The sequence below is a fragment of the Macrotis lagotis genome, chromosome X (genome assembly GCF_037893015.1).
Source record: "Macrotis lagotis isolate mMagLag1 chromosome X, bilby.v1.9.chrom.fasta, whole genome shotgun sequence".
In the NCBI taxonomy this organism is placed as follows: Eukaryota; Metazoa; Chordata; class Mammalia; order Peramelemorphia; family Peramelidae; genus Macrotis; species Macrotis lagotis.
This window is the reverse complement of record NC_133666.1, coordinates 464,395,502-464,411,614: the sequence shown is the minus strand read 5'-3', so window position 1 is coordinate 464,411,614 and position 16,113 is coordinate 464,395,502. Positions and strand designations below refer to the sequence as shown.

At 36.3% G+C, this 16,113-nt stretch overlaps 1 protein-coding gene across 4 annotated transcripts in view; it reads right to left on the bottom strand.

The window, feature by feature from the left end:
* The window catches only part of ARHGAP28 (Rho GTPase activating protein 28), a 186,402-nt gene that overhangs the window by 100,823 nt on the left and 69,466 nt on the right, over nt 1–16,113 (bottom strand). The window contains exon 1 of one of the 4 annotated variants that reach the window (XM_074201157.1): nt 7,939–10,208. The exons of 2 other annotated variants lie outside the window; for them this stretch is intronic. Coding sequence is in view for 1 of the 2 variants with exons in the window: in XM_074201156.1 (XP_074057257.1) it covers nt 7,072–7,130 (59 nt within the window). In the remaining variant the exon portion in view is untranslated. Of the gene's footprint in view, nt 1–7,071; nt 7,358–7,938; nt 10,209–16,113 lie in introns of those variants that run through there. One more of the 4 variants, XM_074201156.1, reaches the window with a different exon arrangement.

Sequence of the window (16,113 nt, the reverse complement as noted above, 5' to 3'; positions counted from 1 at the left end):
ATTGCAGCATTACCTGTAGTAAGTTTAATACCTAATTATATGCTTTCTTGTATTATTTACTATTTAATCTATTTTCATAGTTTTTCCTATTAGATTATATGGTACTTAGGAGCACAGGTCATATATCTGACTAGAAAGGAATTTATCCCTGCCCTAGTAATTTTTTTCTGATAGCTTCTACTAAGGTATTAAAGATATGGTAATATTTGATGAATATTTATTCATTTTGGGGGAAGTTTAGATTGCACATGCAAGGATAATAAAAGGACCAAATTCTACTCACAAGCTGAAGATGGAGGAGAGGGAGAACCTGATGATCCAAAGGTAATAAACGTCAAAAGGCCTGTATTGACAATCAAGCGCTAGACATAAGTCCAGTTTTGTATCTGAGCACCCTGAACTCCTAGTTTAAATGAGGCATGATTCCACGTTTCCCGAAAGCCATAATCTGAAGGACCCCATGGTAGGTCTTCTCACCTGCGTTCACTCTACCTTCAGGCTTATCTCAGTTCTTAGTTCCGAGTTTAAGCATAAGTCCAGATCCAAATTCAGAGCATTCCTAACATGGCTATTAGTCGGTTTGCCTTCATAGCTTATAGATCTGGACCAACTTATCCTCTTGACTCTATGTAGCAAATTCCTACCTACAGTTTCAAGGGTCAGCTCTAAACCATCCTCATTTCCATGAAACCTCCATATAGATCATGGAGATTTCATGAACACCATCCCTTATATTGTCTCTTAAATGCCCATGTATAATCTTTCCATGTAGATTATTAGCCAATGAATATTTAGGACAGAAATTTTATGTTATACATAAACCCCACCACCTATATGTGAATTAGAAGAATGATGAGTAACTCTCTGAATATGGAAGATTGATTGTCAGTAATATAAAAGGAAGATATAAAGAGAGAAATAATAAGGACAGGAAGATCAGGAGTGGAGTGACAATGTCCAGTGGAGTAAAAACCAAGATTTACTTGTACTAGATGGGCAGCTAAGTGGTGTCATCTCCATGAGTGCAAATCTGGCCTCAGAAACTTACTAGTTGTATGACCCTGGGTCAATCACTTAACCCTATTTATCTCAGTTTCCTTATCTATAAAAGGAATTAGAGAAAGCAATAGCAAAAATCACTCCAGTGTCTTTGCCAAGAAAATCACAAATGAGATCACAAAGAGTTAGATACAACTGAATAACAATACTAGGATTACTAGCCATGGGAAAATGTAAAGGTAAAAGGTGAAGGACTTAAAGACTACTTTTTTTATGAGGGAGGAGAAGGAGAAAGAGGTACAGGAGAAGTCAGATAAATTGCCACTAATAAGATCAATAGTTTTCTAGTGGGGGATAAGGGAGTGTTTGGGATCATTCCAAACCTCAGTTTTGCCATTTCTTGAATCCATGCCATGAGGACATCATGGTGGTAGGACTATCTGCTAAGCATATCTATATCCAGGGGCTTAATCTTCAGAGTCCTCCATACACCATCATAGTCTTATGCTCTTCTTTTAGAATTTCAGTAAATACCACATTCTTCTTTTTCATGCTATATAAGTTCCAAATCATTTAAATGCTTTATTATTATCAAATTCTATCCTTGCCATCACCTGCTTCACAAGGAGACTGTGCCTCAGTCAATTTGTTAATAAAAAGTCTACAAGGGGGAGAAAGAGTCCCGCCTTGCATCCCATAACAAATTAATTAAAATGCCCTGTGAGGGTATTTGATAATACTAAGTTGACAAGGCATGTAATGAAAGGCAATTAATAATCTAACAGGATGTGTAGTTATTTGAAAGGTTCTTTTGAAGTGACTTCATCTGTTATCCTCCATTTTAATTATGTTCATAACAAAGCATGATGAATACAATATTCACAAGAGTATTTGGGCCTTCTAACCAAAGAGTAGAGATATTTGGTCAACAGTGACTTCAGGCTTCTCAGAATCCTTGGTATTTTCATGGAGCCTGCCCTACAGCCCATCCCCATGGGTCTATCTGCATTTTTACTTTTCTTTGAAATCAAAGGAAGGATGATTTAGAACCAGTTCAAACAACTCTGACATCCCACATTTAGGTTAATTTACAGCCAAGTGTTTCTCCAAAGCACAAATCCCTAAAAGATAATGGGTTTAATTCTTTAACAGTGAGTACGTCAGGGTTCATTAAGTTAAAGATCTTGAACTTTTTTTATTCTAGTGTTATTTTATATATTGCACCAAGTTAGATGTTTAGCACATATCTGAAATGCTCTTCCTCACCTTCATTGCTTAGAATTCAGGACCCAGCTCAAATGACACCTTCAGCAAGAGTCTTTTCTTAGTCTTTCTAGTGGCTAGTGATGTCCTCTTAGAGACTGACTTGTACCCAATCTTTATGTATATGTGTCCCCCCCCACCATTAGAATGGAAACTCTCAGATTGTCTCTGGTAAAACTAACTGGTCTTACCTGAATAAGATCAAACTAAAAGGGCGCTTGTTTGCCAGCATTGATCGTTGCATAAGATTTTTTGTTTTGTTTTTCTTGAATCCCCATTAGTCCCAATAGCAAAAAATACTTCCAATCATAAGATCAACAATAACAAAAAAAAATGTTCAAGTCTCCACATCTATTCAATTCGTAAATGGGGAAGATGATTTATGCTGTGTATAACTCCAATACATAGATGTTTGTGTGTTCTATTTCTCCATTAAACTATAAGCTCCTGAGGGTAGAGGCTGTTTCCCCCCCACACACACACATATGAAATTGTATCCCTACCTTCACCATCTCACTCCTTGGTTATTGCAGTAGTCTTTCCTTCCCCAAGATATCTTCACAACTACCAAAATAGCTTTATCTCCCTACCTTTACTAAAAATTTTCTCCTTCACTTACCTCTAAAACTTTCTCCATCTTTATACAGCTTCCAGTTAGAAATCTTAAAAGTTCTTCCCAAACACCCAACTTCAAAATACTATAAGGTTCACAAAGTTATTGCTTCCTTGGCATTCTTATGTATCATTCATTCTCTCTCTGGCCAGAGAGGTTGCACAGTGGATGAATGACTGAGTCTGGAGTTAGGAAGACTCATCTCCTTGAGTTCAAATCTGTCTTCAGACACTTGCTATATATGTGATCTTGGGCAAAGAAATCTTGGTTGCCTCAGTTTCCTCATCTGTAAAATGAGTTGGAGAAGGAAATGGCAAACCATTCTAGAATCTTTGCCAAGAAAATTCCAAATGGAGTCACAGAGAGTCAGACATAGACAAAAAATTACTGAACAATTACTTGTTTAGAAATGAATGTTTATGGGGCAGCTAGGTGGTGCAATGGACAGAGCACTAGCCCTGGAGTCAAGGAAAATCTGTGTTCAAATCTGTTCTCTGTCACATAATAATTACCTAGCTGTGTGACCTTTGGCAAGTCACTTTACCCCACTGTCTTGCAAAAAAACCCAAAAACCATAAAAAAAGAAATGAATGTTCACTGAATCAAAATTCATATTATTGAATCACTCTTAAAATTTAGTTATTTTTTTTCAACCCATGGGTTTATTCCTTTTGGTCTTTAGTATCGCTGAGAAAAAGCTCTCAATCTTTCTCTTTCTTCTCATCCAATGTTGATATATCCTGGGGGTGATTGCTCTTGGTGTGATCATCTATCTTTTCACTAGCACATGGCTCAGTCGACAAGAACTATGTCTACAGACAATCCTTAGAAGGTTGTTATGCTATCTCTCCCCAGAGGCGAGTGAATTACTTCTCCATACCTTTCTTATAATAATACTGTGCATCTTGGCTGAACTGTTTCCACTCTCTACCTTTGGAAAATGTCCAGGCAGGATCTGTATTTCACCTCAATCACCAGAGACCTACCAACTAGGGTTTTTAACATACTCTTGTATTCTGCCAAAGCTGGATCAAGAGGCTGTCTTGAAAAGCTTCAATGTGTATTTCTGTTGTTTGCATTAAGATGGTGTGCTCCTTTTTTAGTTCATCTAATAGCTATGATTTTTTTTCCTCTCTCACATGCTTAGGGTGGGGGGAGGAGGTAAGAGAAGGCTGCTGCTGCTGGTTTTGTTATCTATTTCTGGCCTTTCTGCCAAGACATTGGCTAACACAGTCTTAGATCATGGTGCCCATTGTCTTTGGAATTCCTTATCTGTGGAAATTCCGCTTGCTTGGGAGGCCCCAAAGTTGCAAAGTCTCCATGTCCCATGGATTTTTTTTTTTGCTTTAGAATAGTAAAGCAAAGCTCTTTGTTGACTTTTTCAAATCTGACACAAAATCTTATCTTATTAAACTTACTTTTGATTAGCATAGCTGTTATTCACTTGATTCCTGAACAAGGGATTTTTAACTAGGGCTTTGTAAAATGTGCCTTAAAAAGACAAGACACTAACTGGAAATGGTGATATTATTCACGTGCACAGGGAGCATAAAAATTAAGGTGTGGAATGAATTAGAGACAACCTCCTAAAAGCCACAAGGGAATTATAGACTCCCTACAAGTTTCCTTAAGAGTGAAGAAAGACTTCCCTAACAAGAAATAACAAAAAAAGAAAAAGAAAAAAGAAAAGAAATAACAATTAAAGCACATACAAATTAAAATATTCTTTTCAAAAACATATGACTAGGTTAAGGCACAGATATCATTTTCTATGTAGGCTATGAAGCTCTGAAAATTTCTCCCAGTCTGAATCTTATCTTTGCTGGAACAGTTTAATTACTTAAAAACTAATCTTTTTTTTAAAAAACTCCAAGAAATAAAGTTTAACACACTAAACTACCCTAAAAAGAGTCATAAGGAAGACCTAATGGGGCCTAATGGGAAAAGTAAAGCTTTCCTTTTTTTTATTTTTCTCTTTTGTATAGGAAACATCTCTCCTATATTACCTTATTTCCTTTGATATCCCCATAACCCTGGTGCAGAACCTCATCAACTCATACCTAAATTACTGCTTTAGCCAGCTGATTGGTCTCCAAGTCTCAGGTCTCTCCCTACTCTAGTCCATCCTCCATTAGGTCAACAAATTGACCTTGCTAAAGCCCAGGTGTGACTATAATGCCACTGTTCTACTCCCAATCATCCCCCACCCAAGTCAATGAACTCCAGGGACCTATCACTTTAACAATCCTGTTTGAATTTTCAAAATTCCTTTCTACCTTTCCAGTCTTCTTTATTTTATTCCCTTCTCTGTACTCTGTGATCCAGTGACACTGGTGTCCTGGTAGTTCCTTGCCTGGGATACTCCATCTCCCAATTCTGAGAGTTTTCACTGACTGTCCCACAGGTCTGGTAACATAGTAAGGGCTTAATAAAAGTTTGTTGACTTAAGTTGAATTAATCAAGGGAAGTCTCTCAAATTATAAATTGCCAAGTAGATGTGCATCTGTATTGGCAGAGTTTTTTCACCTGGGATTTCATTATATCAATAAAATCAGAAGTCCACTCCTAGTTCTACATTAAAGGGATTAAAGGAAAAGGCACACCAGGGTCTGATGGGCAAGACTGCAACTTCACAGGAACTCTCAACCATTCTGAATTAAAGAGAGGGAAATTCAAATAAATCAGATCCAAGGTCTTTCTCCTCTTCTTTCCTCCCAAGTCCCCTCTCAAAACAAGACAAAAACTTTCCTCCACTCCCCTTCCATTAGGCTCTATAAAACAAGGAAGAGGGAAGCAAAATATTATTAGAAAGTAATATATATATAGTATAGAAAAAATAGATGATATTTATGTGTTTTGGGTTAAATAAAGCACTTTATATACATTATTCCAATGGATCCCTACAACAAGCAGGATGGGTAGGCAGTATAAGCATTACTTTGATATCACTCCTGCCATATTCTAGGATCTTTATGAGGCAATCTGGCAAATAATTAAATAATTAAATCACAGACTAACGAGGCCTATTATTGCCATACCTTTCTATGCTCAACCCATCTTTGGTTTCATGACTCCTTTATACACAAAGTCTGGTTTGGCAGAAGCAATGACTACTAAACTAGTCAGCTGCTTGACCTCAAGTCTCTTCTGAATCCAGTCTATCTTCCACTCAGTTTCAAACTGATCTTCTCAAAGTTTCCCAAAAAGCTTTGCTCAAAAGGGTCTTGACCATATTACCTCCTCACTCTAAATATTCCATTGTTATATATTCTCTCTTAACTCCAAGATCAAGTAGAAATCTGTTTGGCATTTGAAGCCCTAAACAACTGGCCCCTTCCTACTTTTCAGGTCTTCTTACACCTTATTCCCCAGGTACTCTACTCCATGATCCAGGTATTCTTGATATGAAACTCCATCTTCTCAACATGTACTCCTATACCCGGAATGTTCTCCCTCATCACTCCCCCCCCATCCCCCTGAATTCCTTGATTTCTACTAAGAACCAACTCTTTTTAAGACATTTCCCCAGTCCCCTTCTCTAGGCAATTACTTTCAAATAACATTATAACTCTTATAGATACCATAGTTGTTTGCCTATTGTTTCCTCCACTACAAAGCAAACTCCTTTAAGGCAAGGGACCATGTTGGTGCCTTTCTTTTTTATTCCCAGAGCTTAGCCAGTGTCTTGATATATAGTGACAGCTTAATAAATAATACTTGGACCTCTTCCACTTTCTTAGGTTTTGAAAACCCAAGATCACCTCCCAGCCATAAAGTAACATGAGTAGAACTTAAGTGGAGGAGCTCAGGTACCATTACCCCCATTTTACAGATGAGGAAACTGAGAGTAATAAGAGTTAAGGCAAGACAGATTCAAATCTATACAATCCTCTTTCTAAAGTACCATGATTGCCTTCCAGCACAACAAAATGAACTCCAAAATAGACATACGAAGAAGAAATCAACCATAAAGAATAATTCACTAGACTATGCTTATAAATTTCTACTGATAAGACCTGAATTGGGGTAATATATTCTTGTACCAAACTCTAGTCTAGCAATCCATACTTTAAGAGAGAGTAAAGAATTAAGACTTAAACAGGTTCTAAAACATACAACCTAATGGTAGAAGTGAATAAATTTTCTATAGGCATTATGAGCATGAAGAAGAAAGAACACTTTCCTTATTCACCTACCTATTTCTTCCGGGCAAAGACGACTGCAAGCTAATCCTGCCCGGTATCCTCCACCCCATTACCTTCTGGTGGGAAGCAGAGTGTGGGGCTTGGTCATGGAAGAAAGATTAACATGGCTAAATTAAACACCAAACTGAGCTGCTGGTCCAGTTCCTTAGTGCTTGGAATAGATAACTTAAGCTAAGAATCACTCTCAGTGGAGGTTTAGAAAAAGTAGGTAAATGATTACCTGGAAGGATTGGTTTACATAGCCTGGAATGCTTCTACACTATGACAGGAAGTAGAGTCATCCCCTCCCTCTCCCCCCCCCCCCTTTAGCCTTTCATTAACTATTTTTATTTAACTGAACTTTTTTGATTATTTCCAGATTAAATTTAGGGTCTGTTCCCACACCCATATCACTTTCCTGGACAACATTCAGTGGCTCAAAGGCATAATCTAATTGGGAAATAATTTGTTTCTTAATATTTAGAAAAAGTGTTCATTTTAGTGACTCCTGTTAAAAAAAAAGGAAGCAGATATCCATGCTTAACTTTCATATTATGTTGTCCTTGCCATTCTTACTAAAGCAATAGAAAATACACCTGACTTACCTACAGCTATTAGACACTTTGAAAATTGAGTTGCCTATTTCTCCTTCAGTAAGATTGAATTTTTCTTTGCAAAACCTCGGAGCAGAACATCTTCCACCTTTTAATTACCTACAAAACAGTGCCATCTTTCTAGTATAAAACTAAAGAAAAATTCCAAAACCCCAGTGTTCTCCAGTATTTACTCCCTTCCTTCCATATGTCTCTGAAGAGAAAGAGAGAAGCAGACCTCAGAACAAAATTGGAATTTCTTGGTTTAATAAAATCTGTGTCTTACCTTGTAGTAAGCAGTTTAAAAGTCCCACCGATTATATCCTTAAGGGAGAAGGGCAAATCATCTTTACAACCAAGTTTCCCCCATGGCCCTGGTGGCAAGAGGTCATCTTCCAACTCACATTCCCCAACCTGTACATTCTGAAAACTATCTAAACACTCCTAGATAGGATAACACTTGGTGCCTCCAGCCAGACTGGGCCAAAGGAACAAAGAGCCATGGGGTTTCTGGTCTAAATGGAAAACTCGTTCACACAGCTGAACAGCAATTTAAAGAGGTAGTGCTGGGGAGGGGGGGGGGGCAAACAAATGACTTGCTACAGTAACTTTCCTGTTTGTTTTGGGACTTACAACCTTTCATCCATTTCCTAAGAAGAAAATGAAATACCCAATAAGTTTCTAGTAGCCTAGAACTTATGAAAACTCCTGCAATGTAGGGAAAAGGAGGGGAAAAAAACCTTCCCATAAAGGAGGTATGAGGATCTATGAAAAGCAGTTTTTAAAAAAAAAAGCATTAAAAAAAACTCTGGAGGCAGCTAGGTGGCTTAGTGGATAAAGCACCAGCCCTGGAGTCAGGAGTACCTGGGTTCAAATCTGGTCTCAGACACTTAATAATTACCTAGCTGTGTGGCCTTGGGCAAGCCACTTAACCCCATTGCCTTGCAAAAAGAAACAACAACTCTGAATGTGTTATGTAATCAAAAAGTTTCATCTGTCCTAGAACTTGAACCTGAAATATGCAAAGAAAAGAACTATAAAATGATAGGCCTGACACAGTATCATACTTCATTAAGTGAACTTTTTGTAAACAGAGGTTGAATAAATGAAGTGAATGAATGGAGTGAATGGAAACATTTGCAGGGATGAAGGAATGTATACATAAATGAGGGGCCTTTATTTCAACAAGAGATATTTCTAAGGTAAGATGCAAAGAAATATCAGGACATGATACCATTTTTGGAAACACATGAGAGCATTTACACAAAAATAACAAAGCCTATAAACAACTTTATGTTTTGTTAGATCACCCTGTTCAAACAGTCCAATCAGATGATTAAAGTACAAACAAATCCTTTCTGTGGCAGGGGTTTTATAAGCAAGACTTAATGTGAATTGATTGGCTGGGGGGGGGGGGAGGGGATTAGCTTGAGCCACCAAAGTACTGCAGCTTGTACCTCTAGCTTTTTTGTTAGAAATACAAACTCCCTTTAGAGTTCCAGATGGGTGGCAATGAACTTTGATTTTAAAATATACATACTGATTTTGTTAAAAAAAAAACACATAGATATGAAATATGAATGACCACAGGTTCCCAGTGGTACATATGATCCAAGCTCTTGTATTGGACATTACCATATCCAAATTGTATACTCTACCTCTTCATTCAAACTTAAATTCAGCTTAGTTCACCAAAGGTTAAACATCCATACTTTTTCATGATTGTTCATTATTCTACTACATATAAAGGAAGAATGTGACCTAAATGAACAATTGTCCATAGTAGAAAATTGCTCAGAAAGGAAAGGGAGAGGGGGAGCACCAATTTTCAGAGCCTTTGAATGATCCATACATATTTAGATGAGGGTGGGAAAGTGGGTTCTCATCCTCCTGAAAAAGATCTAAACCACCCCATTTCTTTTCATATTTTACCCATAAACCTCTAGACCTAGGCCCCTGGAGGTCATTCTGAAGCTTAAATGATCAGGTCAAACAAAAGGAAGGAAGGAATTAATTTGAACTACCTCCATCTTGACCTTGGGTTTGAGATAGTTCCTCACTACATTTTTTCCCTAATTTCCTGCATAAAAAATCTTGATGAAACATCTGTATACTCAAAAACCTGAAAGGTGTAGTTATGAATGAAGCCCTTAAAGTTCAGTAAGACTGGGAAAAATTTTTATTTAATTTTCATTTAATTATTGAATTAAAAAGTTCTATAGCTATGGGCCCCACCAGAAATTCTTTGTGCAACAAAAAAAAGTTGTTCATTAGAGGCAGATGATGATAAGGGTGGCTCCGTGGCACAATGGATAGAGCACTGGCACTAAGAGTCAGGAGTAGCTGAGTTCAAATCCGGCCTCAGACACTTAATAATTATCTAGCTGTGTGGCCTTGAGCCATTTAACCCCATTACCTTGCTCCCCCCAAAAAAAGCAGATGATAGAGGTTTAAGAAATATCCCCTTTAATTTACCATTATGAAAACTAAATAAGCAGAAAAACATCATGACAATGTCCATTGTTTACCTTAACTTTTCTGAACTTGGCAAGTTCTGATTTTATAGTCAGACTTCCCTCCCCCACCCCACCCCCACTTAAATAAGCAGCTAAGTGGCACATTGAGGAAAATCCTGGACCCAGAGTCAGGAAGCTCCAGGATTTACTATATAAGGGATGAATATATAGTACTTGTGAATACTGAATGATTTACTCATTCCAAAGAAAGGTAAACTATAAATCAATCACATGGACTCAAGTTACCTAAAACAACCTATGTAAGCGGGATATAATTCAATAAATTTCAGTCCAGAAAACACTTATTCGGTAGCTTTTGTGAACAAAAAGCAGGCTAGGCATTGGAAGAAATATAAAGTTTGGGTAAGATGTGATCATAGGCCTCATGAATTTCATAGTCTAATAAGGGGGCTAAGTCGCAAGTAGATTGAACTCTCAAAAATGAAGACAGAGGATCAAATCATACCTCAAACACTTATTAAACTGCATGATCCTGAACCAGTGACTTAACATTTTCTGTCTCAGTTTCCCCACCTGAGAATGGGGATATATTAACAGCACCTGCCTCCCAGTATTATTATGAGCATAAAAAAGAGGTATTTAAAGAATCGTTCAATACTTCATGTGAGTCATAGGTCATTACCAGTTGTCTTGACTTTTATCTTGCCACAAGACTTCAATAATTCTGGAGGAAGAGAGACTGATGACTTTGAGCAACTCTGCCTCTCTTAAATTCAATTCCTGTACAAGTCAAGATATCAGTCTCATGATGTCATTGATCCTCTTCAAGAACAAAGGATAAACAACAATGGAGTATAAATACTGGCTATTATAAATATCACAATATGTTGCTTCATGACTTCAATACAAGAAATAATTTTAAGCTGATCACTAATAAAATTAAAAGAACTATTCAACAATAATATGGAAAAAAATCCATTGACTGTTCTCTTATAGTGGAAAAAAAAGTATGGAACTGATTTTAATCAAAATTTCAATCGAAAATTAAAATGTTTGCTTTAAATTCTTGGAAAAATAAATATTACTCCAAGATCAAACACTATTTTCTTCTACCTTTAAAGAATCCTTTCTAAGCATTCTGAAAGTTTATGACCTAATTTATTTGGCATTTTCATATTTGTGAAGAACTCTACTTTTCTTATCCCATTTTATTCTCGCAATAATCTTGTGAGATATATAACTAATCATAGTATTTTTTAGAATATTTTAGATAATGAAATTGAAGCAATCTGAAGTTAAGTGATCTGCCCAGGAGTCACACAGCTAGCAAGGCTCTGAGGCAGCTCTTTCTATCTCCTCATTGAAAACTATTCTCTGTGATGCCAAACTTTCTTATTAAACAATAAGTTTCATAATAGCTAAGACCACATCTTATCCAAACTTTGTATTTTTGCCAACACCTAGCTTAGTGTTCTAGGTAAAACATCTACTTAATATTTTCTGACCTGAAATTAATTTAATTATGTCCTGCTTGCCATTTTCAAATTCTAAAATGCTTTCATAGACTTAAGGTAGTTTAGACCCCGGTGATTGCTTTACAGTTTGCCTCCATATGGGACTGAAATGAATAAACCATTTAAACATCACAAGTCCTACAAGTTTTCCCTTCACCAACAACTGGTTGTACCCCTTTCTTTTCTTTTTATTTATTTTGAGTTTTTACAATTTTTCCCCTAATCTTTTTTTTTTTAGTTTTTTTTTTTTTTACAAGGCAAACGGGGTTAAGTGGCTTGCCCAAGGCCACACAGCTAGGTAATTATTAAGTGTCTGAGACCAGATTTGAACCCAGGTACTCCTGACTCCAGGGCCGGTGCTTTATCCACTATGCCACCTAGCCGCCCGCATTCCTTTATTTTCTAACAGATAGTTTGTCAAGTTTCTGTGGCTCCCAAATATACCAGAGGCAAATTCTCCAAACTAAGCAAGGTTAGTCTTCTGATGGCAAATTTAGTCTGTTGCTAAGCCCACATATGAAGTCTTTTAAGCTTGGTACTACTCCCTCGTGTTTTTGCTTTGCTGGCAGAGCCTTTGTCCTCCAAGGTCACTGCCACAGATTGGTGAAAGAGTGAAACTTTCAGACCAGATGTCACTTGCTCACAGAAAGGAAGGGGACAAACAGACAGAAATGTCCAGAATGGATGATCCATGACTGCAGGCAGACCTTAATCCATTTATCACCTCCAGTGCCCCCCATTCCCAAAAATAGACTTTAAAAAAAACCTTACCAACTAGTCTTGTGTTTCTTTGTTTAACATTCTGGACTTATAAAATCCCCAAGTCCCTGATACCTGTTGGGACATCTGAAAAAGAATTCACCAAAGCATTCTGGTTGGATGGTGTCCATAAACCCACAGGGAAGAAGGGTACAATTGAAAAGAAATAACTAGAATGGGTGATCTGTAGTGCAGACAAAAACCTAGGCCACCCATCACCTCCACTCCCCCTCACCCACTAATATATACTTTAAAAATCTCTGCCAACAAGTCCTGTGTATCTTTATCTAATGTAGTAATGATTTATATATTCCATCAGTCCCTCACATTTGTTGGGACATCTGAAAAAAAGAATCCAGTAGCCTGTTTTCTAGTGTACTACACAGTACTGTCCTAAAGCTCTGGGTTGCATGGCCCCAGACTATGTTCTGAACCAAGTTAGTATGGCCTGGACTTGTATGTAGTAGGTATTGTTTTGTCAAGCTGAGATAACCACCGGCACTTTCATCATCATTATCAATCATCATCATCATTATCATCTAGCATTTATATAATATCTACTATGTACCAAGCACTATATTTATTTGATTCTCACAGCAAGAAGGTGTCATTATTACTCTCATTTTTGTTGCTGTTGCTCAATAGTTTTTCAGTTATATTACACTCATTGTGACCCCATTATGGGACTTTCTTGGTAAAGATACTGGAGTCATTTTTCCATTTCATTTCCAGTCCATTTTGCAAAGGAGAAAAATGAGGCAAACAGAAATAAATGACTTAGCCAGAGTTGAGGTTGAATTTGAACTTGGGTCTTCCTGACTTCTCGGACAGAATTCTATTCACTGCAGAAATTGAAAATCAGAGAAGTTAAATGACATGCTTAGGGACACACAGTATGTGTCTGAGGCTAGAATTGGCCTCAGGTCTTCCTGACTCTAATGTCAGCACTCTATTCTATACCATCTTAAGAAGAGCTGAGAATTGTTAAGAGTAGAGCTGGTTGGTGATCCTTGTTATGCCAGTTTTATTTATGCATTTTTATATAGACATTTACATAAATATACAGAGCGACATTGATATATATGTACATTTAAAAATAGAGACATTCATATAGAGAGACATTCCTATATATATATAGACATTTAAAGAGGGAAACATTCATATATATATATATATATATATATATATATATATATATATATATATATATATATATAAATAAATAGAGTTATAGAGATTCATATATATATATGTGTATATTTCATACAAACAAAATATATATATACATTTATTTGTATATAAATGTATATACATATATATGTATATACAGGCAACTAGGTGCCACAGTTAGAGTACTGGAACTGGAATTAGGAGGCATCTATTAGAGTTCAAATCTGGCTTCAGACACTTACCAGCTGTGTTACCTCGGACAAGTCATTGAAGCCTGTCTGTCTCCTTATCTATAAAATAAGCTGCAGCCAGAAATGGCAAATCCTTCCAACTTCTTTGCCAAGAAAACCCCAAAAGGAGTCAAAAAGAGTCAGATATGATTAAATCAATCGAACAACACCACACAAACACACACACATTTTATATGCACATACATATATATTTATATATACACAAAATATTGTATATGTATACATATGCACAAAGTATTGATGGTCAGATATGAGGTATAGATAAGTGGTATATTGTAAAGACATATTTGCATACAAAAATATAGATATACATTTATATATGCTTTAAATGGCATGAAGTTATTTCTAATATCCCTTGAGATCTCATGCAAAGAGTATAATTTTGTCCCTTACAAAATGTTTGGCTGATACATTCTTTCCCCAGTAAAAAAATGAACCAATTCTCCTACAGTGCCTGGCTGCAATGAAATGCACTTAATGTCCCTCTGGTGTCATGGTCAATGGCATTTTCCCATAGGGTAGCTTGATCCCATAGAAAACCGAGAACTAGGTTCCTAACCTTTTATAGAGAGAACATTGCCTGTGATTAGCAAATAGATAGTTGACATCATATTACTGATTCGAGAGGCATGTGGCATGTTGTGCTATTTCTATTATACTGAGCAGCAAAAACATGTTTTCTTTTAATAAACCTTTAACCTTAATACAACTGAAAACATAAAACCAGTCATGTAGGAGGGGAAGATTTACAGAGCATGACCAAAGGGAGGAAATATTATAGAACATGTCATTCCAGAGTATCCAGCCTGCTGGGTAGTAAAACATATATTTCCACAAGAGAATGGCAATGATTTTTTTTTTCCTTTCTGGTATCCATTAAGTTTTATAGAAGAGACTGCTGTTTTCTTATTAGTTTAATACTACAATTCAGCTTTATTAGAAATAACATGTTAACATAAAAAATGACCATTAAAAATTAATTTGCTTGGAAAACAATTGGGGTGGGGGAATAAATTAATTATAAGCATTTAGAGCTTCTCATTTTCCAAAGACAAAAGAAATAGACCTCATAGAGAGACCAGACTGATTTAGGGTCTTTGGGAGACAGGGAGAAGTTATATGGGCTATATAAGGTATAGGAGACAAGGAGAAAGTTTATTGGGAGTTACATGGACTTATTGGTTTGGGTGAAACCAAGTGGTTAAGTTGAGCCTCTCCCTAGATGTTTCTTTTAGGGACAAAGAGTGAGTCAAAATGTTGGGAAATAGCATCATACAGTGACCTGGTGCCCAAATAAGAGACTATTGCTAGGGGAAAATTGATGGTGTATATATGTGTGTATATATATATATATATATATATATATATATATATATATGTATATATATGCATATATACATATATATATATAGTAACAACCCTTAGCAATTCATTATTTTTTCTCTTTAAAATTTTTTTAATGTAAGTTTTATTTTATTTTGCTTTTTGTTCAATTAACAAGTATTTTTCCTCCTCCCAATTCTACTTAAAAAAAAAACTCTTATGCCTTTTGCCCTTTTGTCTCTCTTTTTTTCTCTCTTCAGACTAGTAACTCTTAACCCTTTCTGTGTGTGTGTGTGTGTGTGTGTGTGTGTATGTGTGTGTGTATTATCTGGCTTTCTGTTTCTACTCCACTTACTCTCATTCTCTCTCCACTCCCACCATTTTCTTCTTTTTTTTAAATATTTTATTAATTTATTTTTCCAATTATATGCAATTATAGTTTTCAATAATCTTTTTTTTGCAAGCTTTCAGTTTCACATTTTTCTCCCTCCCCCTCCCCTGACATAAAGCAATTAATATAGGTTATACATGAACACCATGTTAAACATAAATCCATATTAATCATGTTATGAAAGAACCAAATCAAAATGCCTCCCACCATCTTTCACAGGCCTTTCTCTTAATAACAACCTGTAAGTGACATCCCTTTCTCTTGTCTTTGATAATATGCTTCAGTTCATAAATTCATTATGTGAAAATAGGGAGAGATTAAGTATTTATTAGGCACCAACTATGCACCAGTCATTTTACTTTACAAAATCTCATTTGATCCTTCCATTTACAAAGCACTTAAAAAAAATCTCATTTGATCCTCACAATAGTCCATTGAATTAGGTGCTATTTTGATTCTGAATTTACAATTGAGAAAACTTGAGATGAACAAAACAGAAATGGTTACTTGAGTATGAGAGGCCACATTTGAACTTATGTCTTTCTGACTCCAGGCCTGATTTCTATCCATGTGATA